Below are 23,919 nucleotides of genomic sequence, written 5' to 3' on the forward strand. Positions count from 1 at the left end.
TAAACGAGTCATCTACAAAGAACACCTGAAACCATCTCAAGCAAAAAGAACACTGTGCAGAAGTGTTAAGCTTGATTTCATACTCCTAGAATTGCTTCCAGCTATTCCTCTGGTCTTGCAGCTTAAAATAGACCTAGGATTTTAGAATGAATTCTAGGGATTCTGCTCCTTGACTGCTGAAGCTGCAAACTGTCTCCCTCAGCCAGCAGACATTTTAAAGTTCATGTGGAAGAATAAATAATGTAGAAGACTAAGAATATTTTTAAAAAGCATGTTTGGGGATGAGAGTTGTCAGAGGACACTTGCTTTTCTAAATATTAACTTTATTACAGGATTGGTCTCTAGATCTAGAGAATAGAAATCCACCCAGTTTCTAAGGATGAACTGATAAGCCATGTCCAGCCTCACAACATATAAAAAATACCCTATGCCAACCAAATTAGCAAAAATCCATGCTCTCTTCTGTAAATTTTTTTTAAGTTGTTAAATAAAGATATATTTAAGATTTTTTTTTAAAATTTTTAAGCCTGATGGGGAAAAGAAGGGGTGAAACTGAAGAATATGCACAAAGTCCAAGGAATACCAATTAGTACTGAAGAACCAGTCAGTATGAAGCTGAAAATTCTGAGACTCTGTTTTGCAGTCTAGGATAAAAATATTTGGGTTCTGTGTCATAACCATTCTACATTTTAGTGTTGTAAGTCAGAGCTTAATAACTGCGACGGTGTATGCTGACAGAGACCCTCTCAGTCTACATGGCAGCTAGAGTTACCTCTGCCTGCGCTGCCTCTGCCATTTACCCTCATGTGCCACACAATTATTTGTTATGTGGTATGTACTAAGTGAGAGCACTTATGGGACTCCTAAAGGATAAAAATCCAACTCTATAGACTAATATTAAAGAAAACTGACAACCATATCTAGCAAGCTCTACTGAATTATACATGCAAGGTATTTTCAAGATGACTTTTCAGTGGTTGTGAAACTGTAAAGGTCCCAGCCAGGCCGAAGACATTGGATCTCACTGTCCTCCCGACTCGTCAACCCACCCCCAAAGGCCCTCAATAAAATGTTTTGATATTCACACCTCCCCAAAAAAAGATAGTTTCAAGATGAAAACCTGCTTTTTAAAAGTATTCCATAGGATAAACTGAAATAATGTTTAAAACTCTTACCGGCTTCTTTGTCAATGGAACATTGTAAGGTGGTGAACCAAGAACCATTTCAAAGAGTTTGTCTGAGTAAGGTATGGTTTTCTCTACACTTTCCCGGAAATGGGAATCCCATTTGGCATACAGGATCGTGCCACCAACACCTCCACCAACAAACAGAAGACCAGCTCCAGCAATTTTGCCAGGAGACAATCTAAATGAAAGAAACAGGAAACCCATTTATATTTCCCGGCTCTCCTAAACCTACTCAAAAGCCTCGAGCCTCTACTTCTTCTGATTCAGATCACAGCAGCCAAGTTTATCACCACAGCTGCACATCATCTTTCCCTGATTTGTTTTAAACATGTCCACAATAGAAAATCACATTTATTTATGGATAACTAAAAAAAATTTAAATACAGTAATAGCAAGGATAGGAAGAATTAAGCAATCTACCCTTTAATACTTAAAATTCAAGATGTTCACAATTATGAGATTTCCCCTGAACCCAAAGAAGAAACACCACTAACTTTCAAAGCTCCCCTTCCCTTAAACATTTCTGTAAATATAATAAACCCTTTAGAAAAATAACATAATACAAATATCAAACAAAAATAACAAATACTTTTTAAGTTACAATGTGCTGAGTTCTGAATATAAATCTATTTGCCATAGAATGGAAGATAGCACATGAGGAAGTGGGGTCTACCTTGAACACCATCCAATTACCAAAGAAACAAGATGAGCATTGTTAAGAAATTTTCACCTACGAATAAATAATGCTGCAAAGATATTATAGTAAAGCTCCAGGGTTCGTATCCCTTAACAAAAAAGGTTTTAAGCAGCTATTCCCATAGTCAAGGAAAACTCTCTCTCTCTCTCTCTCCCTCCCTCCTTTTCCCTCTCTCTCCCCCTCTCTCCCTCCCTCCCCCACCCCACACCCCTCTTCCCCTTAGCACATTTAAAAGCTTGTTTACAGGGAGACATACTACATACCCAGAACTGCCTGAAGTAGAGTATCTACGGCATGGTCGTAATGGACGGAGGACAAATTTCCCACAGAGACAACTCTAGAGGGGAAAGAGAAAACATCAAAACCAATAGTTAAATCTGTGATAGTTTTTATGTTGGAAACTCAGAAGCAATACTTTTATTACAAATGTCTTCATTAAATAAAAAATTATTTACTTTCAGAAATCAATTGATCATGAAATATATTTGTAGATCCTTAAAAACAGTGATGCCTCCTGGATCCCCAAGGCTCATATAAAATTGCTTTTAAGATTAAAAAAAAGATTATCAGACTATGATCAATAAGCATGTTTAACTGTTAGGTATGCTAATTATTTCTTGGCTAAACTAGATTTGCCATGTTTTGTTGATTAGCAAAAAAAAAAATAAAATAGTATAAAAACCTCTTAGTACTTTGTAAACTCTGAAATTTCAAATTTATTGCATCCAGAAATAAAATCTTTCTTTATACTAAGTAGAAAATCAAACTGCAACAAGTCAAGGGGGAAAAATGCTTTTTCTAGGTTCCTTGATGAAATTACATCCTAGGAATATCAGAAAAACAAACTTCCTTTTAGAAGTATCTTAAGTTTGAAGAAAATATAGTACATGATCAGAGGGCACAAGAAATTACTCTAGAATTAGTTGTAATTTTTGCTATATTTGCCAAAGCCTAAAGGTAAACATCAAATTAACATATTATTTGGGGAAAAAACCCACAAAATAATTAACTAGATGTTTTATAATATGTAAAGCATCTATAACTGACATTTTTAAAGTATTTCAATTATTACCTAAAGTGTAGAATTCTCAACATTTTTGAACTGCATTTAACAGAAAAGGGTGTTTTCATACTATTCTGTAAAGCAGGTCACACAAAGTTTTAAACAGAACTGCACTGACTTTCATGTCAACAACTCCATTATGTGGAGATCAACACTAGAATTTGGGAACACCTTATTCACATCAAAATTTACTTTTAACCTGTTTCTTTATCCATCTTCTACTTTATCTTTACCTTCTTTCCTCCCTTTGAAATATATTTGATATAACTTTATATTTTCCAGTTATAAGTAAAATTAAACTGTAACATTTTAAATCAAAATTCAAAAAGTTTGGTTGTGTAGGGTGAACTCTCTCATACTCTGACCTCCAGCCACTCAGATCTCCTCTCCACAGGCACCAGTACCATCAGTTTCTTGTATGTCCAGAGGTATTTTGTGAGAGAATTCCTGACACACCCTCTTTACACAAATGATACCTTAATATGCACTCAGTTCTGTACTAAAGTTCATTCAATATTATATATTTGAGGTCATTCTATATCAGTACATAAAAATCTAGTGGATATTACAGAGATTCCGTATTCTTTTGTAGGTTTCTTAATATATTTAGCCAGCCCCCTTTTGATGGATATTGGGGTTTTGTCTTAAATTTTGTTACAATAAGTTAATTCTGTCCAGAAAATATGTATCATTTTAGATCAATTATTAAAGTACAATTTGCAGTGTTGATAAATGTTGACAAATTAGCCAAACTGTCCTCTTGTAATATGAGAATATGTTTTCCCACAGCCTTTCCAACACTTTCAGTGTTATCTGCCCAGCCACAGTGTTTACCAAGATGCTGCGGATTACAGTCCTAACCTTACCCCCAAAGTTTGCCACAAATCTCGTTTTTATTATTTTTGCATCGCTCTTGTATATCGATAGTCTTTGGAAACAGATGACATCATTCTATTTATAGCATTCTTTTTTATGATGGTATTTCCATTTACAAAATAGAGTAATTCTTGATCGCTGAAAATGTCAAATCCTGGAAAATGCAGCATGTCTACACGTGATGTTAAATTAACAAGCAAACTGCATTTTTTTTTCCAATCAGGATAAGGGTTAAATAAGATCGATCTTTTTTCATGTTCTTTTCTCTAAGTGCTCTTTATAAACAAAGAGAAATTAGCCATGTATCTGCTAATTGCAAATGTGTTTATCCAGTTTATGATCTGCTTTTTATCTTTGTTTATGGTAGCTTATGCCATGCAAAATATTACATAGTCAAAACTGTCAAGTCTTTTCTTTAATGCCTTCTGGGTTTTCTCATCTTTTTAGAAAGCCAACCTCAGATTATAAAATAATTCTTCCATGGTTTCTTCTACTCTCACAGTTTCATTATACACATACACACATACACACACACGTGTGTATATATATTTAAATCTTTGAACCTAGTGTAAATTATAAGGTATGGATTCAATTATATATTTTTCCAGATGCCTGTTCAGTTGTCCCTAAATCATAGACTGAATAATCCATTTTTTTCCTGATTTGCAATGCCACCTTTAAAATACACTAATTCTTTGATGTATTCAAGATTCTATTTTGTTCCACCTATGTATCTATTCATACACTAATACCACAATGTTATTACTACTGAATATTAGAAATAGTTTTTAATATGGTAGGGCTAAATTAGTACTCTTTTAGTATTATTCTTTTTCAGAATTTTATGAATATTTTTTTTTTGAAAACTGAGCCATCAAAATGCTTTTGATTAAAGAACATACCTTCAGTTATAAAATGTACCCTGAGTTGAGAGGATAAAATGTGAAAAAATTTATCTTTTATAACCAAAAATTATAGCAATAGTTTCATACTTAAGAAAAAAGCAGAAATGATTGACTCAAATAGGATTTTTACCTGATTCGGTAGCTCTTGAGTTTTTAAAAAAATTAAGTATTGTATTCATTAGTCTACCCTCATATTCTATTTAGCATTTAATATCCTAAATAGAGCTTTAAAAGTCAGAAAATTTAAGTTTTATCACCCAAGTATGAGTCCTTGGACATTATAGTTTAGTTTTGCCTATTTAAAAAAAATTGATGTCCTCTAAGTCTCTTTTAATCTATAGGTTTTCCCTCCAATAATTAATTTGAAGAAACTGGGTTGTTTAACCTGTAGAATTTTCCAGACTAGATTTTGTTCAAGGTGCAATTTAACATGTTCCTGTTCTCTATATTTCCTGTAAACTAGAGTTGGATCCAGACACTTGCTCTGACTCAGGTTTACTCTCTTTGTCAGAACTTTAGGTGGTGTTGTGTTCTTTCATCAGGAGGCACACAATGTCTGGTTATCTCTCTTTTTGGGATGTTTTCAACTGTACTGATATATGATGTCTAGATCCATTAATTTATTAGAATTAATTTATTAGATCCATTAATTTATTATTATTTGACATACTTTATAAAGAGATGTTTCTCCTCCTCTATAATTTGGTTATCCAATAGTTCAGGTCATATGGAAAGGCAAGACAAATGCTTGATTCCTTTTATCCTTTTATACAGTAATCTTCTGATAATACCAATTTTGGATTTTTTGGGTTTTCATTTATTAACTGTGACAGATTGTATTTTCCAAAAATTGTTATATTTTCCATCCCACATACTTTTCTCGAACCTCACAATCTCATGAGACCTAATACAGCCCAGAAACTCTTAGAGATAAAATATAGTATTTGTTATTTATATAATAAATGTTTTATTTATATTACTTATATGTAAGTATAATTTTTATCTATATAATAATGTTACTTATTGTAAAACAATACATAATAATGCTGTTATTTAATACCACTAAATTTGGGGTGATCTGTTTGTTATACAGCTATAATCAAGCAGTTGCTTGTACCTGGAAGTGGGTTGCTGCAACAAAACATAAAGCATGTATGTGGTAATGACTTTGGGACCGGATGGTGTAGGGTGAAAGTTGTAAGGGCCTTGAAGAAAGTGTTAGCAGAAGCCTAATGGCCTTCATGAAGGCTGTTGGTGAGGGCTTAAGTGAGAAAAATGTTTCTGGAACCTGTGAGAAAAGGGACTCTTGTTATGTAGTGGCAGAAGTTTATCAAAACTGTCACCTATGGTAAAACACAGAAAATTAGATATAGCTATAGATATACTTAATGAACTGATGGATTTAAGTAAAAGAAAGTTCCAGGCAGAATGTTCAAAAGTGCTAACTGGTTTCTTTTAGCAGAATATGATAAGGATAGAAGTGAGCTTTAAAACAAATAAACCAATAAAACTGTTTAGCTTTCAGGCAAAATTTAAAGGAAAATATATAGGAGCCTGGACTTGGTAGGTTCAAAAATAAAAGTGTTTCTCGTTCTCAGCCAACTCCAGTAGGCAAAGATTCTTTAAGACCTCAAAAGATCTAAGGAGGTGCTCCTCAGAGAACCTGTTACAGAGAGAAAAGGCTCACTAAGGATCATAGGGTATGATTCCTATATCTTTCTGTTAAACAGGACTACTGAGAATCTTAAAGGTTTCACTTCACAGCAGCCTCACAGGGAACCCAAAATGAAAGAGGGTTGATCTTGGTAAGATTTGTGGCTGTGGCTTTTGTCCAATGGAGAAAAGCCCAATTAGACCCACAAAAAACACAAAGTTGTTAAGAACTGTACTGATGAAAAATATGCCAGCTTGGATTTAAAAGGGAAAGGTACAAACAAAAGGAGGCTTTTAGACTCTTGAAATTCTACAGATGGATGAGAAAATGACTCAGCTACTAACAGGTTACATATTCTGGGAAAGGATAATTCAATGGGGAGAAACTAGAAGCCCAGAGAATAGAACCAAGAGCTATGAAGAAGCAGTAGGACTAAGTCCTAGTTAAGGAATAGCAACATGTGCCCGGCTAGATTTTACATGTTATGGAACAGTGACTGCTGTGTGCCTATTGTTTTCTGCCTTTCTGAATGGGAATGTCTAGAGTGCCTGTCACACTACATTGTATGCTGGATATATGGGGAGCACAGTTCTTTAGATTGAAAGGAAAAATACTCAGAGAGCTGTACCCTAAGGACCACATCCAAAATGTCTTATTTGCAGAGGAATCTGATTTAGATAAGATCGTGGTCCTTTAGTCTAAGCCTGATTCTGTGATGGGATGAGATTCTGGAGGGTTTTGAGGAAGGTTGTGAGTTATGGCTAGAAGGCACACTGTATTGTCTAAAACTGACTGCAACACTATTTCCACATGCTCTTCCAGAATTGTGCCACTCCTCCCAAGTGAATCTACCCTTTCCTTGAACAAGGGCAAGACTTGGTTACTAATTTACTAATATAGGGTAATGAAAGTAATGCTCTGTGACTTCTGAGACTAGAACATAAAGGGGGATAACAGCTTTTGCCCGGCTGTCTCTCATCACACTTGCTCTTGGAACAAAGCCACCAAACTGTGAGAAAGCCAAAACACATAAAGATGTCACATATAGATGTTCTAACCAACATTTCAGCTGAGGTGTCAGTTACAGCCAGTATCAACTGCCAGACATGAGAGTGAGGAAGCCTTTGAGATGACTATCCCTAGTCACTGTCTGATTAAAACTTCATGAGAGACACTGAGCCCAGCTGAGCCCAGGTAACCCCCAGAACTGAGATAATAAATATTATTTTACACAACACTCGAGGTGGTTTATGTAGCTACAGCTAACCAGAACACTATCTTTACGAACTTATGAATTTAAGCCTATAATGAATTTTAACCAGTTATAATTATCTTTTTTGAAAATTTAAAATCATCTTATCTTTGGCCAACGAATGCCACTTGAAATTTATAATACATACTATATATCATTTTATATTATTTTAATTTATATGCACACACATACATATATAGATCTGTCTCTATACCTCAGGCCATCTGCACATACCTAGTAGCAAGTTTTTCTTTTTCTGCATGTGGTAAAATTCACTTATAAAATTCACTGTTTTAAAGTATACAACTCAGTAGCATTCAGTACATCCACATTGCTGTATAAAAACCACCACCATTATCTAATCCTAGAACATTTTCATTGCTCCAAAAAGAAATTCCTGTACCAACTAAGCAGTCTCTCTAATTTCCCCTCTCTCTAGCCCCTGGCAACCACTATCTGCTTTCTGGCTCTATAGATTTGACTATTTTGAATATTTTATACAAATGGAATCATACAATATGTGGCCTTTTGTGCCTGGCTTCTTTCACTTGGCATAGTTTTCAATGTTTACCCATATTGTAAGATGTATCATGTATGTAGTATGTACTTAATTTCTTTTTAGGCTGAATGTACTATTTTATCATATGGATGTACCATATTTTGTTTATCCAGACATCAGTTGTCTCTATCTTCTGCCTATTGTGATAGTGCTATGAACATTCAAGTAGTGCTATGAACAGCTCTACTTTCTTCATCCTTCTAGCCCCACTTGGGTACTACCATAGGCTGGATTCTAAGAAAGCCCCCAAGATCTCCAGATAGTGGAAAGAGCTGCAAGGTAAAACAAAGTAGGGTAAAGGTAAGTTCAGAGTGATGCAAAAAAGGACAGAGTGGTTAGAGCAGCTTTATTTATAATTGTCAAAACATGGAAGCAACCACGTCCTTCGGTAGGTGAATGGATGAACATAAACTGTGGCAAATCCAGACAATGAAATGTTATTTAGCACTAAAAAGAAATGATCTGTCAAGCCATGAAAACATATGGAAAAACCTTAAATGCACATCACTAAGTGAAATAAGCCAATCTGAAAAGTCTACATATTGTATAATCCATCTAAACAACATTCTAGAAAAGGCAAAACTATGGAATCAGTAAAAAGATCAGTGGTTGCCAGAGGTTAGAGCTGGGGGTGGGGTAGTGATGAATAGGTAGAAAACAGAGGACAGTGAAACTATTCTGTATTATGCCATAATGATGAATAACGTCATCACACATTTGTCCAAACCCACAGAATGTACAACACCAAAAGTGAACCCTAATGTAAACTATAGAGTTTGGGTGATTATGATATGCCAATGTAGGTTCATCAATTGTAACAAATGTACCACTCTGGTGGGGGATGTTGATAATGGGGGAGGCTATGCATGTGTGGGGGCATGGGGTACATGGAAAATCTCTGTACTTTCCCCTCAATTTTGCTGTGAACTTAAAACTCCTCTAAAAAAATAAAGTCTTACTTTAAAGAGAGAGAGAGAAGGAATGAACACACCTTGGGGGTATATTTAGAGGTACATGGAAGCAGACTCGACAAAGGAAAACAGGGGAGCGATTAAGGGTAAGATGGGCCCCAAGATACTACATGAGAAAAGTCAAAAGAACAAAAAGTTTCACAGAGCAACAGTATAAAATGCTACAGAATGACTGAGAAGATAGTAAGAATAAACCAATGAATTGTGTAAAATTTATTTTAAAAAAATCTTGTAAGATAGCAATTTTTGTAAGGTAAGAAATCTAGCTTGGTCACAAGCTAGAAAAGGGTTCATATTTTAATATGAAATCTTAATCTGTTTTCTTCTAATTTCCTAATGGGGAACCCAGCAAGTGGAAAATATTTTGATAAAGGTAAGAAAGAAAAAAGTAGTTTTGGACTTTAGGGTAGACAAAGGGGACAGATCAGTGATAACCTGATGTAACTTGAGGACAGAATAAGGAAAAGTGTGACATTGAAAGGACTCCAAAGACAAACTTTAACAGTTCTATCCTGAATGGCAGTTAGTTCTACTTTCTTTACCTTTCTAGCCCCACTTGGGTACTACAGTAAGTCAGATTCTAAGAAGGCCCCCATGATCTTCACCCCCTGTTGTTAAGCCAATGATTAGGGTTGTGTGGCAAAAGAGATTTTGCAGATGTAATCCGTTGACTCAGAATTAATCAAAAAAGAGGTTATCCAGGTAGGCCTGGCCTAACAGTGGGAACCCTTTAAATCTGGGTCTAGAGATCAGAAACAGAGGTGAGAGATTCTAAAGTCAGAAACAAGCTCCTGGTAGCCTGCAAGTAACCGAAGAATCATGTTATGAACTGCCTCTGAGGATCTTGTGGCAAGGTACTACCGTTACAAGGGACTAAATTATGCCAACAAACTGCATGAGCTCAGAAGAAAACCCTGAGCTCCAAATGAGAACCACAGCACAGCCAACATCTTGATTGCTGCTTTGTGTGACACTGAGCAGAGACCAGATCATTCGTGTCCAGAAACTCTAATAAATAGATGTTGTTTTAAGTTATTAAATGTATGGGATTTATTATGTAGCAATAGAAAACTGATTCAGATTCCATTTTCTTATGGAAGAGGCTATTTCTCCTAACAACAAAAGAGAAGATACACAAACTTGAAAAAAAATTTGGCTTTTATGATTTCTAATTCATTTTGTTCAATTACTGCTTGAGTCACAGTACCAGTTTTGCAATACAATGTTTTGCCAAAACATCAATTTGAGCAATAGAAATAGGTTTACATTTTAATTTTAGAAAGTTACTTCGATAATAATGAAGAAAAGTTACTGGGTGTCTAGGCTCCTTGGACATTTGCCAAAGTTGTCCCAATACTTTGGAGACACAGATGCCCAGGCTAATCTCAGAAACGAGCACAAGGTCATGACTCCTGTCCTTGCTCAAGTACTAAGAGTTTGAACTCCATAAACTACAATCTTTCGTTTAAGAATAGCTCAGAGGTGTTCTCAGCTATGTAAAGTCCCTCCCGAATAATTATAACCTTGACCCCTAAAACGCGGACTCTAACAGTCCAAGCACCTGCTTATTAAAAATACAAGCCTAGGCTCTGCATTTCCTGCTGGGAACTGTAGTTCTCCCCTCGACCTTCAACCACTGGCTGCGCGAAACCAATCACGCGCCCAACCGGCAACCCGGGCTCCAGGTGCCACGATTGGTCCTTGAATAGGGTAGCGCCAGGCTGATTGGATGATACGTCCCCGAAGCCGTGCCTCCCGTCCTACGCCCGCCTCCCTGCCACCTTCTCCTTTCCACACCCCATCCCGCTACAGCAATAACCCTCAAGGCATCCCTGTGGGACGAACACCTGAGTTCACAGCCTGATGGGCCCGCCCGGGACTCTCGCGATGAGGGCGGCCCTGAGACACACCTCAGTCCCGGGGCCTAGGCAGAGCGAAAGCCTCCCCGATTTTCCATTGGTCTCGGAGTCAGCTTCACCACGCGCTCTCTCCTGGCGACCCCGCGCTCACCTGGGCTGCTGAGGTCATGCCCGACAACTGATAGGCTCGCAGCATCTCGACCGGGTGGACAGCGCTGCTGGTATACAGTGGAGCTGCCGCAGCGGCGCGAATCGAGGAGGGCGTGCGTGCGTCGGTGCGTGCGTCCGTCCGTGCCGCCTCTGCGCCGGGCGTACAGAAAGGCAGTAACGCCACTGCGCACGCGCAGCCGTCTTTCTCGTCCCCGCCCTGGAAGTTTGCAGAGGGTAATCCCTTCCCCTGGCGGAAAGGGCTATTTCTTTTTCCGGGTCGCGCTGGGCTTCTAGTCGGTAGCCCCAATCCGGGGTTGCTAGGTGAACAGGAGGGGTGGGAGGACGTCTAAAACTGAGGGTTCGATCCGCGCGGAAAACGCATAGGCGTAACTCTTCGGAGAATTCAAGCGAGAAAGCATGTCCGCATGTCCGCTGTCGGATATTTCGTAGAAAGCAGTTGATTTGGCCAAATTGGTTTTGGTTTGCGCGTTTGTTTCGTTTGACAGTCCTTCGGGAGTCTTCCTGATTGGCGAAGACTAGGCGAGCGAACACTAGAGAGTCATTCGTGAATACTGTGTCGTTCACGTATCTAATAAATGGCAGATCACAGCTTCTCCTCCTTTCAGATTAAACCACACCGTTTTCTTCAAGTTTTTATTTTAGAAAGGTAATTTGGCCGCAGTTAACATTAAATATTGAACACAGTATAATATCATAGAAACTAAATAACTTTTATATATCTTGTATTTGCAAAGTACTTTCAAGTCTTAACTAGGCAATATATTACAGTATGGTGTTCTCCCTAGAGACAGATAACACTAATACCATTTGAAAACAATCTAAAATCAAGTAATTACTTAATGTTAGTATATGTTAAATGCTTTTAAGCGTATTTTAGTAATCACATTACACTCTTCACTTACATTCTCTATTTACAATTCATTCTTATCACCATCACTTAACAGCCTCCAGAGCAGTCTTCCATGTTTTTAAGTAAAATTTTATTAATAGATGTGCAGTCTCCCATTCCTGCCCACTGTTGTCATGCTGGGTGATGCCAGTGTGGTGACTTAGCTAACACCGTCGCCATAAACCTCTCAATGTCAATGAGCAATTTCAGTCTGCTCCAGTCATTATGACACAACCACAGCTTGGGCCTGAATGTCATTAGCAACTTCACCAGCTTCAAGATCTCAAACTCAAAAATAATTTTCTATAGTTTCTTAACATCTCATATAACCAAGTCCTTAATCCTCATCCTCCACATGCAATTTATGAATTTTTGTTAGCTTTAAAATGGACTCTCTTAAAGTAGCTCAGAAATTTAAATCACTCCCCTGTTCAAAAATTGCAATGACTCCTACTGCCAATTCAAAGAGCCTATATGAAATGTCTCAAGAGTACTTTTCCAGCATGTGTGGATGTTTCTATGTTCAAAATGGCCACTCTAGGTGGGAGATAACAACAATAGCTGTCCAAGCTTATCACTCACTTATATGCCCTATAACCCAAAGAAACTGAAGGATAACCATCTCAGTGATTCTCAAAGTGGGATCTGGAATCCCTGGGGAGACTCAGACCCTTTTAGGGGGGGTCCAAAAAATCAAAACTACTTTCATAATATTAAGATATTATTTGCTGTTTTCATTAATTTTCTCATAATTGTAGTTTTCCAGACACTGCAATAGAGTGTATGCATAAACAAATTTCAGAATCCAGTTTTCTATGAAACCAGACCTGACAGATTTGCGAAAAGGTTGAACAATGCTACACTTCTCACTAATTTTTTTATATTGTATAGTTTTTCATAAAAATATTTATGTTAATGTGTAATGGGTTTATAATTGTTTTAAAATAAGTGTGATAGACAATAATTATTCCCAAATATGTCCACATGCTCCTAATCTCTGAAACCTGAGAATATATTACCTTAAATGACAAATAGATGATTTGCAGATGTGATTAAGTTAAGAATCTTGAGATAGGAATACTAGTCTGGATTTTCTGTGTGGGTGCAATGTAATCACAAAGGTTCTGATGAATGAAAGAGAGGGGCAAGAAGGTCAGTCAGGAGATATGGCAATGGAAGCAGATGTCAGAGTGATTCAATTACTGGTTTCGAAGATGGAAGGAGGCCACAAGTCAAGGAAGACAGACAGCCTCTAGAAACTGAAAAAGGCAAAGAAACAAATTCTTCCTAGAGTCTCCAGAAGGAACACAGCCCTGGATGTTTTGATTTTAATCTGTTAAACCTATTTAGGGCTCTTACATACAGAATTATACGATAAGTTTGTATTGTTTCAAGCCACTAAGTTTGAGTAATTTGTTAGAGTAGCAATAGGAAACTAATACAATAAATATTTTTAATTTTTTCCATTTTAATTTCCAATATAGTAAATACTAATAAATATAATACATATAATTAAAAGCTCTTTGGGGTCCTCAATTTTTAAGCAGGTAAAGAAGTTCTGCTCTTAATAAATTCTGTGTATGTCTTGGCTCCCTCCCTTCTCACCCTATCCTCTGGTGTTCTTACTGCCAAGAATGACCTTGCCCTTTTTAAAATCCTCCCCATTCTTTACGTACCATGTTGTATTCTGTTTCCTCATCCCTCATCATCCCAATCAGAAGTCTCCTCTCCTTAACTTTGAACTGCCCCTGTGAATCATTTACTTGCCTCGTATTTATGTTCGTTATTTGTCTCCTTATTAAATGTGAACTCCCAGTATTTAACCCTTACCCATTTCAACCAGTAGATAGTCTCATATACTGTATATGCATGGAATATCTTAGGCAACAAGGATGGGAGAGATGTTCATTGGTTTATTTTTTCTGTTTGAATCAACAGAAAAAAATGCAATCACTAATTCTCAGGAATAAAATAAGGAACGTAGAATTGTTCAAGAAGGGTTTAGATGCTCTTCTACCAAATGACAATGTTACTGATTAGAAAAAGTGTGTGAGATATCCTTAAGATGTTTACATTTATTTGATTATAATTGGCATTAAATTTAAAAATTTTTTAATAATATTGCTACTTCCCATTCATGTACCAGTTATGGAAGGGTAATAAGTTATTCTCAAATAAATTTAATAAAATGAGCCAAAAGAAATTGTGTTTAAAATATGTCATATATTTTAAATAGATTTTTCAATCAAATTCGAAATAAAAATGTATTGAAGGCCTACGATATGCCAGGCACTTGTTTCACAGAGGTGAAGGACAGCCTGCCACATACAAGACATTCAATAAAGTTTGATTTGACCGCCCCTTTATTAATTTTTGTCCCTTCCTTGACTCTACCCAAGTTATTTTCCTTAATTCCCCTTTGTCTTGAACCTTTTAGAGCCAATGCGGCTGCCGTAGAGCGCGATGTCAAAATGGCGGCCGCGGCGTTTGCTGGTACCGTGAGGGCAGCATCAGGTCAGTGGAGAGCAACGCGCTTGATTTTTGCTTTTGCGGAAGGAGGGACTGGCGTAGGACGGAATGGGCAGTTAGCGTGGAGGTTAACAGAAAAAGTGGGTCGGGGGATGTCGTTATTTCAGGTCACAGAATTCCGAATTTTCTCCGGGGTTGCCTGTATTTGGCCGCCCAGGTTATCTCCGAGACTCTTGAACCCTCGGACCCTCGCAGACCAGTGTGGCTCGAAGTTTCCGCTTCCTTACTGGCTCCTAGCCATTCTGCCTTCCCTAGAAAGCAATCCAGAAGGACAGGGGCGGAGGGGAGCAGGGGAGACAGAAAAAGCCTCCCTCACTTTCTAATTCAGAGTCAGAGGCTAGGACTAGCTACTCAGGACCTTTGACCTTGAAAACGTTATTTCTCTGAACTTTAGATTCTACACTTCTAAAATGCGAATAATAACTAAATGAGGTCCAGTGCCTAAAGCCCTTTGAGTAGTGTGCGGCACATGATAGTTTTGCATGTGCGAGATTCACACAACATACAGGAAACGTGCTTGTTTCGTTCACTCAGACCGCTGCAGAAGGGCAGTCAAGTATTTCTTGGCTTAGATGAATGAAGGCAACTTAATTTAGTTGCTCAAGGACTTTGCAAAAAGTTAAAGGTCATTCACATTTAAAATTATCAGTAGATTACTTTCACAAAAGGTAAATTAGAAAAAAACTGTGGAAGAATAGAAATAAAGAAAAAAGATACTATGTAAATTTCCCACCTGTTACAGAAGGGCTTGTTTACATGGGGTATTTTTAAATTGTAAAATATAACAGAAAAATTGTAAAATATTACAATGTAAAATGTAACACACATGAATGGCTTAACAAATACAGGCATACCTCATCTATTGCGCTTTTAGATACTGCCTTTTTTACAAATTGAAGGTTTGTGGTAATCGTGTGGAGCAAGACTATTGGTGCCATTTTTCAAACAGGCTCAGATGATGGCTAGTATTTTTTAACAATATTTTTTAATTAAGATATGTATTTTTTAGACATAATGCTATTGCACATTTAATAGACTACAGTATAGTGTAAACCAAAAAATTCATGTAATTTGCTTTATTGCAGTGATCTGGGACCCAACCCTCAATATCTCCAAGGTATGCCTGTAAATGTAAAGCAGAGATCCGTATAACTAACATCTAGGTCAGGACATAGAACACTAATACATCCAGGTCAGGACATAGAACACTAATGAGCGCCTTCTTCACCCCTATGAGCCTCCTCAATCAAAGGTCCCTATTTTTGGCCAAATGTAAATAATATCCTCATTTGTATTATTACCTTGTCTTTTTTTTTTCTGTAATAGTTTTAGCATCCTTAATATATTGTTTAGTTTCATCTGGTTTTGTCTTTTACATGAATGGAATCACACAGTACTTACTCTTGTATCCTTTTACTTTGTGAAATTCATTCATTTTGCATGTACCTGTAGTGCATTCTGGTTGCTGCTGTATAATAGTCTCATGTGACTGACTACCCCACAATTCTTCATTTTACTATTGTTGGGCATTTAGGTGTTTCCAGTTTGGGGTGATTAGGTACAAAGCTGATTGACCTTGTGTCCTGGGACATTGAGTGCTAGAATTTCTCTAAGGGGTATGTGTGTGTATGTGTGTGTGTGTGTGTGTGTGTACACATATGAAACTAGCTGTGGAATTGCAGAATCAGAGAGCATGTATGTATTCAGCATTGCCTGACACTGCCAAAGTGATGTGCTTATTTAAAGTCACCCCAGCACCATATGCTTCACTTCCTCACCAACAGTTGTTACACTTACAAATTTTTGTCAACCTGGTGTGTATTTAGTGGTGTCTCATTGTAGTTTAAATAGCATTTCTCTTGATTAGTAATGAGCCTGAATACCTTTACCCGTGTACTGGCCATTTAAATTTCTTTTATGAAGTACCCACTTAAACATTTTGCCTATTTTCCTACTGAGTTGTCTTAGAGTTCTTAATATAGTCTGGATATGCGAACTTTCTCATTTAAGCATGTTTCCAATATTCTCTCCCACTTTGGCTTGCCTTTTTAGTTAAAGTATCGTTTGATGATAAGAAGTTCTTATTGTCATCAACTTGAATTTATTATCCTTGTGTTTTTTAAATAGATGATGTAGGTGGGTATCAACTATGAGTCCACTGAAAACATTTAAAAGAGTGATGCGACAGCTTTATTTTAAATGTCAATATTTTAAATATACTGGAGATTATATCCTTTTTAACAATTTAAACTATTAAAACTTTTAGATATGTAAAATTTTGTGAAAGAGTACATAATTTTTCAGAATTCTTCTAGAGGATACAGGATCAAAAAAGCCAGAAGACCACCTCTCTGCCCATTACCCCATTCCTTCGCTTCCTGCTGCACAGGGCTATTTATAATTCCCCAAACATACTCCACTGTTTTTGCCCCTTCATCTATGCTTTTTTTAGGAGGCGGGGTGGGGGCAGGGGTACTGTGCTGCTTCTGTTTCCTCTGCCTCCTCTTATTCTTTTAAAACCCTAGTTTTGTGTCACCTCCTTTGTAACAACGTCTGTGTTCTCCATATAAGAATGTGTTTAGAGAAAGCTGGTCTGTATTAGAATGCCGAAACAGGGCAGAAGACCGAAGGAGCCGTTAATTACTATCTTTGATTTATGTGCTGCCCTTTTGTTAAACACACTCTGAGTTTGACTCTTCATTTTTTACAAACTAAATCACATGGTTGGTCCACCAGAGGGTATGGTGGATAAGGCCCCTCAAGTCATTTTTCCAGGAACTCTCAAGCCAAGTTCACCCTTCATGTCGTTACAGGTAGCCATTTTTTTCTAACCTCAGTGTGTTTATCCCAGAGTTCACCTTGTTAATTTTGATCCATTTTCTCTTTTACTGAGGTCATTTTGAGTCCAGATAGTTTATCTTTTTACAACTATGTGTCTAAGGCATAGTTCCCAGCTTACTTTTTATGCAGATTTAATAAACATACTTTATGCAGTTTCAGGACCTTCATAAAAATTGGGAGAAAATGGAATCAGTGACCCAAGAAGAGACTTTGACCAGAACAACAGTAGACTAATTTGGGGATAGTTTCTGGTCAGCTTGGAATTTACCTAACTGTGCTATTATCCTGCTCACATTTAGGAATTTCTTTAGGATATAAAGAAACTTTTTCACATGACATCTTAAAGTCAGGGTACACTGTGTCTAGATATTCCCAGGCTAGTGACTGTGTACATTCCCAAGTGATAATATATTTTATTCTGTGTACTTCCTGTTTATCCATTCTAACATTTTTTTCCTACAGATGAGCCCCTAGTCTACCTATTTATATGTTCTAGACTCTGTCTGCTCACTTCCTTCGGGCTTGGTTTCCAAGAATTTCTAAGAGTTTGTTTTTAACTGAGATATATCAAGCTCTGATGGCCTGTGAAAATTGGGATATTTTCTTGTCTATAATCTTCCTTTTCAGTTCACTTAATCTTCCAAAGATTACCTCCTGGCTTGTAATCATATCTGCAAATGTTTTTAGTTCTTTGAGATATAATTTATTCGTACCTGGAGTTTGAATGCCTGCACTGAGTAGAGAATTTGACTTATCAGGGCCTGATGTAAGGGCTCTGACCAGTTTCCTGAATCTTGATTTCAGCTAACTCAATGTTTATGCTAGCTTTTTAGTTTGAAGATTGTTATGTTTGGTAGAGAACACAAAAGCAAAATAAGGGTTTTAAGTGTTCCGTCTTCCTTTTTCCTGTTAACATACGAACTTTGCTAAGCATTCCTTGGCTTTTCTTTATTATTTGCTGTTAGCATGCATTAAATGTTTTCTCTGTGCCAAGCACTCTTCCTAACACTTTACATATATTATCTCATTTAATTCTTATTATCTCCCCATGATAAATTTCATTTAAATTTGAGGAGACTGGGGCAGAGAGGTTAAATAACTTGCCATGGTCACACAGCTAGAATATGAATGCAGTTGGACTCAAACTCTAGCACTTCATTTCTACATCACACTGCTTCCTCATTTGTTATGTGAAATCAGTGCAGTAGATAATAAGGCAGTGGTTCTAAGCCCTGGCTGAGCTGATGACTTAATGGAGCTTTTTAAAAAATCATCTATTGAGGTATAATTTACATGCCATAAAATTACCTGTTTTATGTGTACAAATTGATGATTTTTAGTAAGTTTAGTGAGTTGTGCAGCCATCACCACAATCCATTTTTAGGACATTTCCATCATCTTGTAGAACTTTTTAAATGTGTACCTTCTTGAATCCTACACTAGACTCAGAATCTACGAGTGGAGTCTGAGCTCTGAGTGATTCTGCTTTGCAGACCTGGACTCTAGTCTGGCAGTAATGTGTGGGATAGATAAAGAGGACTGCGTTCAGTCCACACATCTAGGCCCTTGTTTCCTACTCCTACTCCCCAGGCATCTCTTGATACAGTCAGGCAAGCAGTGCTCAGCTTCTGTGGCAAGTCCAGTCCCATTCCAGACATGTATTTGTTTCAGCCTTCTTGTTTTTGCATATGTTTTTTATTCTGGACTGTGTACCTCCTCTCATGGCCTATTCATTTTTTGGAGGAGAGTTCAAGTACCTCTTCTGTTTTCTTTATATATCCTCCTCTTGCCACTCTTTGGTCTCTCCAGGGAGTTGTCAAGCTTTGGTGTCTCTGCTTTGCCATTGCACTATGGGTGGGAGTTATATTGCATCAGAGCCTAAGATCTGGCAGATGGAAATTAATGTTACATATAGTTTGTCCTGTACTGTTGAACATAGAACTAGAATACATCAGACTGGATTGTGGTGATGGTTGCATAACTATAAATTTACTAGAAAGCATTGACTTGTACATACACAAATGGCTAATTTTGTGGTATGTAAGTTATACCTCAGTAAAGTTGATAAAAAGCTCCATGGATGGGTCTGATGCTCAGGATACATTACTAATGTATAACACTTGGTTACTTTGATACATTAATTTTAAATATCTAGGTGCATATTTTGGAGTATCATATTAAGCACATATGCTTCTCTATCTTTACAGGAATTTTACGGCCCCTGAATATTTTGGTGTCTTCAGCCTATCGAAACTGTGTCAAGAATGCCCGTCTCAGTTCTTCACTGTCCGCCCAACATTTTAGTCATATTCAGACTTCAGTTGTTTCCTCTGCTCCCAGAATTACCACATCTGTCAGAAACCTGACATGTGATCATACTGCAACAATCCTCAATAGGTAGAGTATATTTCAGTAAACATGATGCTTGGACAAAAATACTAAAATATTCATGCCTGCAGAGACATATTGGGGTAGATGATGCTCTTTTTCTGCCTGCGATTTATTACATAGACTTTGCCTGATGGAATGGGAGAAGGGAGAATAAGATTGGCATTCATGTGCCTACATTCTAGCAGCAGGGACTACCAAATAGCATATGTCTGATCTAGATATGGTTTTCTGAATAGAAGCTGTCAGCTAAAGTGGAGGGCAAACAAGATACTCAGCTTACAAGGCTGGGCTGCATGTGGTGTTCATTTAGTCAGCAAATATTTAAGCATACCTGGGTGCCCAGTACTATACTTGGCAGAAAGGATAAAAAGATAAACAAATTGAAGTCTTTAAGTTATAATATAGTGGGCAAGTGGATTAAAAATCAGATAATTAAAATATAATAGGATAAATTCTGTCATAGGGATTGGGGTTATAGATTAGGACATGCTTGCAAGTTGGTGATAGCTGCTATTATTTATGCTTAGTGTCATGGATCATTTGAAGTGCTAATGTATATTAAACAGTCAGCTGTATTCCAGTGGAGCTGCTTTACTTATTTCTAAGTATAGAAACATATTTTCTCCTTTAATCACTTATTGCTGAGTTAAAATTTTTAAAATATATTTTAGAGTGGCCCCCTTGCTTCCAAATGTCCTGAAGCTGCCAGTCAGAACTGTAACGTACTTCAGTTCACGAAAAGGCAAGAGAAAGACTGTAAAAGCCGTCATCTATAGGTTTCTTCGACTTCATTCTGGCCTTTGGCTAAGGAGGAAGGTGAGTCTTCACACTGTTACTTGATTTAAAAAGAAGTATAAAAATGAAGCAGAATTCTGCTTATTCATTGACATGTCTTCTTCCCATTTTAGCAGTAGCTCTTACAGTGCTGTGCTGTGCTTAAGTACGGCTTGGCAGGCATCTCTTCATGTAAGTGAATCCATGTGAAGAAAACATGTTTAGGCATTCATAAAATGTTACAATGGTGAAAGTCTCCAGTGTAGGACAGGTTCATCTTAGGTCTCTTACATGTCTGGCTTATCTAATGATTACCAGAAGCCCTGTGAAACTTCCAATGTGAAAGCCCTTCACCTGTGGGGAGGCTCTGTTTAGGCCTATAGTATTACAGTAGTGGAGACTTCAGCAAGAACTTAGTCACATGGCTCAGATTTGGGGCCTGAAGAGCTTTTCAGCCTGCCTTGAATTGGATTCTCCAGGTGTTTTAGTATTTACAGGAAGAACATTAACCTCACATACACTTTTTTTTTTTTTCCAAGTTTTTCTCTCTGTTGATATGATTGGGGACCATATCAGACAGAACTTTAATACTTACTCTAGCCAGGATCCACAGCCACTAAGGGGGACTCTGACAGATTATTACTGCTCTGTCCTTTCCCACAGCTCTTCTGATGCATGACTATGGGCTTTTTCATTCTCATTCATAGAAACAGAGTAACTGATCATTAGAAAGCAGCAGAAGACCAGAGTTTTGCAAAACCACCTTTGAGTTTTGATAACTATTCAAATCCTAATTCCCTTTTAGTACTTGAAAATTAACAAATGATTCTTTAAAGATTTGTTTCCCTGTAAAAATAAAATAATTGGTAGGACTGTCTCACTATTTGATAGGTTGAAAGGATTATCCCCTATCTCATAAATGATCCTAAATTTGTAAATGAATAGGTTGATTAGAACTCTCAGTTCATTTCTCCATCAGGATAATACTGTGGTGGTTTCCTACACTAGTCAGTAGAAGCTCATGTAATCCATAAGTAGCTAGACTAAGTAGTTGAGCTATTAGTTCTGAATATGGGGAATTTTGGACAATTGGAAACAATTCCATTCCTTTGTTATCATACTAATTATTTCCAGGTCTTCATCTGACCCTAGATAAAATGAAATAGGTGGTTATCTTTGCCTTCCTTTCCACGTCCCTTTAATTGGGCCCCGAAATCCTCATGTTGTTAAAAGACCTGATCAGATTCTCCAAATATAATACCTAGTCCCCACCTAGGGCCCCCAAAAGTATTCCATATGCAGAATGGCCTACTTCATCAAAATCTTTAAGAGGAAAACAAAAAATCTGTGGGTTAACTGACATATAAAACCAAATTATTTTCTGTGGGACAGTTTAATCCAGGTGTCCCTGATTTTTATTGTTTATCCCGTCCATTCATTTCTGAACCTAGAGATTGTCTAAAATGTTTCAAGTATTTCCCATTGTTGTATTCCACAAAATAATCTTCAAAGGATACTGGTGGTGATGGGCAGGACAGCAAATTAGCTTTCTGTAAATCAGAGAGCCATAGGGACCCAGTTTGGCTTGCAAACTAGAAAATTATTATACAGATATGGGGATTTTGATTTGACTCTATTTAAAATTTTAACCAGTGAGTAGTAAAAATCTAACCTCTGGTATTTTAAAACCAAAACTCCTAAGTAATCTTTATTTCTGAGATTACTATAGAACTTGCTGGTCACAGTGAAGATACTAAGACATGTCAAAAACCCAAGGCACCTTCTCAGAGAAGAGCTATGGTTTTCTTCAGTTAGTATGGTGCCCTAAAGAGCTCTTGGCTTGCAAGGGCCCAAGGGCTCTTACCAACAGCATGGATTCTAGTCCCACCTCATAACTTACTATGTGGTTTTAGTCAGGCATTAACCTGGGTGGTATCTAAGATCTCTTCTTGTTTAAACAGGCTGTGATTACAGGTTTTTTATTAAATCTAGTTTTTTGTTTCTTCAAAAATTATTTCTCCAAAATTAATAATGCATGGATGGTATATATATGGCAGTTCTAGGTTAAACACACGGGTTAACCATTCATTTCTTAATCACTCCTAGTAATAGTTTTACTATATTCATTATTCTTTAGAAAAGTATTTACTACAGAAATTAGTCCCTAGTATATGGAAAGAATAAATGAAGTACTATATTTGAGAACTGTGTTTCTTGGCCCTTAAAATATTTAGCCCCCTTAAATGAACATAAGTGTCATCAACCTAGCTGGTACTCCCTTTATCATTCTTCACATTAGGAAAAAAAGCAGTGTAATGGCTAAGAACTCTTATTAGTTCTCTGACCTCAGTCTGCTACATAACTTTTCGAAGCAATGGTTGTTTCTCATAAATCTGTAAAGTGAAATGGTATGTTGAAGATTGTTAAGGAGATGGTAAGGTAATGCATATAAAGTTAACTATTATGATAATTATATACCATTACCCTGTACTTAATCAGCCACAAAGATTTATTTAGCTTTATTTTCTGTGGTTTTCATTTAAATCTTTTCCAAAATTTTAATTTTTAATATTTCTTGTTCAAACCACACATACCTTCCCATCCAACCCCCACTGAGAATCATCACATCTTTCTGAGGAACATACCAGCTCCTGTGAAAGTCTTGTCTGTGTTCCCATTGGGCCTATAAACCATGAGTAGTAAAGCTATCTGTTGTTTCTATAATGTTTTAAATGTCTTTTTAATATCTAACAGGCTGGTTATAAGAAAAAATTATGGAAAAAGACAACTGCAAGAAAAAGACGCTTGAGGGAATTTGTGTTCTGCAATAAAACCCAGAGTAAACTCTTAGATAAAATGACAACATCTTTCTGGAAGAGGCGAAACTGGTATGCTGATGATCCTTATCAAAAGTATCACGATCGAACAAACCTGAAAGTATAGATCAGAAGTGTTAACGATTTCCCAGTTATTGAATACGTATCTTTGTGTATATGATGTCTTTGCAAAAATGAATAAGTATAAAATGTGATGTAAGTAGTACCAACCTGATGGAAACATACAGTACCAACATTAAACTTATTAGAGTTTAAAAATTTAATGAATTAAATCTTTGCACATTTGTTCAGGGAAACAGAAGTTTAAAATTATTGATTACTTTAAACAAATGGTAGTGGCTTAACTAGTTCTTCCAATTAGGCTTATTTAGTTCAAAGGAATCCCAAGTTAGGACAGACACATAAAAAGACTCTAAAGCTAACGAGTTAGCTCAAGTAGTGTGACTTCTTTTTTATTTATTATT

General features: G+C 36.9%; 2 protein-coding genes across 9 annotated transcripts in view; one reads left to right on the top strand and one right to left on the bottom strand.

Annotated features, from left to right (window-relative positions):
* IMMT (inner membrane mitochondrial protein) overlaps window positions 1-11,344 on the bottom strand; it is a 39,492-nt gene extending 28,148 nt beyond the window's left edge. For 4 of the 8 annotated variants that reach the window (XM_006917710.3, XM_006917706.3, XM_006917709.3 and 1 more), the window contains exons 1-3: window positions 11,175-11,343; window positions 2,148-2,221; window positions 1,176-1,365 (exon numbers count right to left, since the gene is read on the bottom strand). In XM_006917710.3, coding sequence (XP_006917772.1) covers window positions 1,176-1,365; window positions 2,148-2,221; window positions 11,175-11,219 — 309 coding nt within the window. In that variant the 5' untranslated portion in view covers window positions 11,220-11,343. Of the gene's footprint in view, window positions 1-1,175; window positions 1,366-2,147; window positions 2,222-11,174 lie in introns of all 8 variants that reach the window. The other 4 variants (XM_025050886.1, XM_006917707.3, XM_006917712.3 and 1 more) reach the window with 2 other exon arrangements.
* A 3,144-nt stretch (window positions 11,345-14,488) lies between these two features.
* MRPL35 (mitochondrial ribosomal protein L35) lies at window positions 14,489-23,718 on the top strand. The gene is made up of 4 exons (XM_006917713.3): window positions 14,489-14,597; window positions 19,661-19,850; window positions 20,516-20,660; window positions 23,373-23,718. Exons 1-4 carry the CDS (start codon window positions 14,555-14,557, stop codon window positions 23,559-23,561), a joined length of 567 nt encoding a protein of 188 aa, XP_006917775.1. The 5' UTR covers window positions 14,489-14,554; the 3' UTR covers window positions 23,562-23,718.
* Window positions 23,719-23,919: the final 201 nt, after the last annotated feature.

The sequence above is a fragment of the Pteropus alecto genome, unplaced genomic scaffold, assembly GCF_000325575.1.
Source record: "Pteropus alecto unplaced genomic scaffold, ASM32557v1 scaffold117, whole genome shotgun sequence".
Lineage (NCBI taxonomy): Eukaryota > Metazoa > Chordata > Mammalia > Chiroptera > Pteropodidae > Pteropus > Pteropus alecto.

Coding starts and splice junctions, on each gene's coding strand:
- MRPL35 (XM_006917713.3), top strand. CDS start 14,555: ATGGCGGCCGCGGCGTTTGCTGGTACCGTGAGGGCAGCATCAG. Junction 19,851..20,515: donor ACTGCAACAATCCTCAATAG/GTAGAGTATATT, acceptor AATATATTTTAG/AGTGGCCCCCTTGCTTCCAA. Junction 20,661..23,372: donor GCCTTTGGCTAAGGAGGAAG/GTGAGTCTTCAC, acceptor AATATCTAACAG/GCTGGTTATAAGAAAAAATT.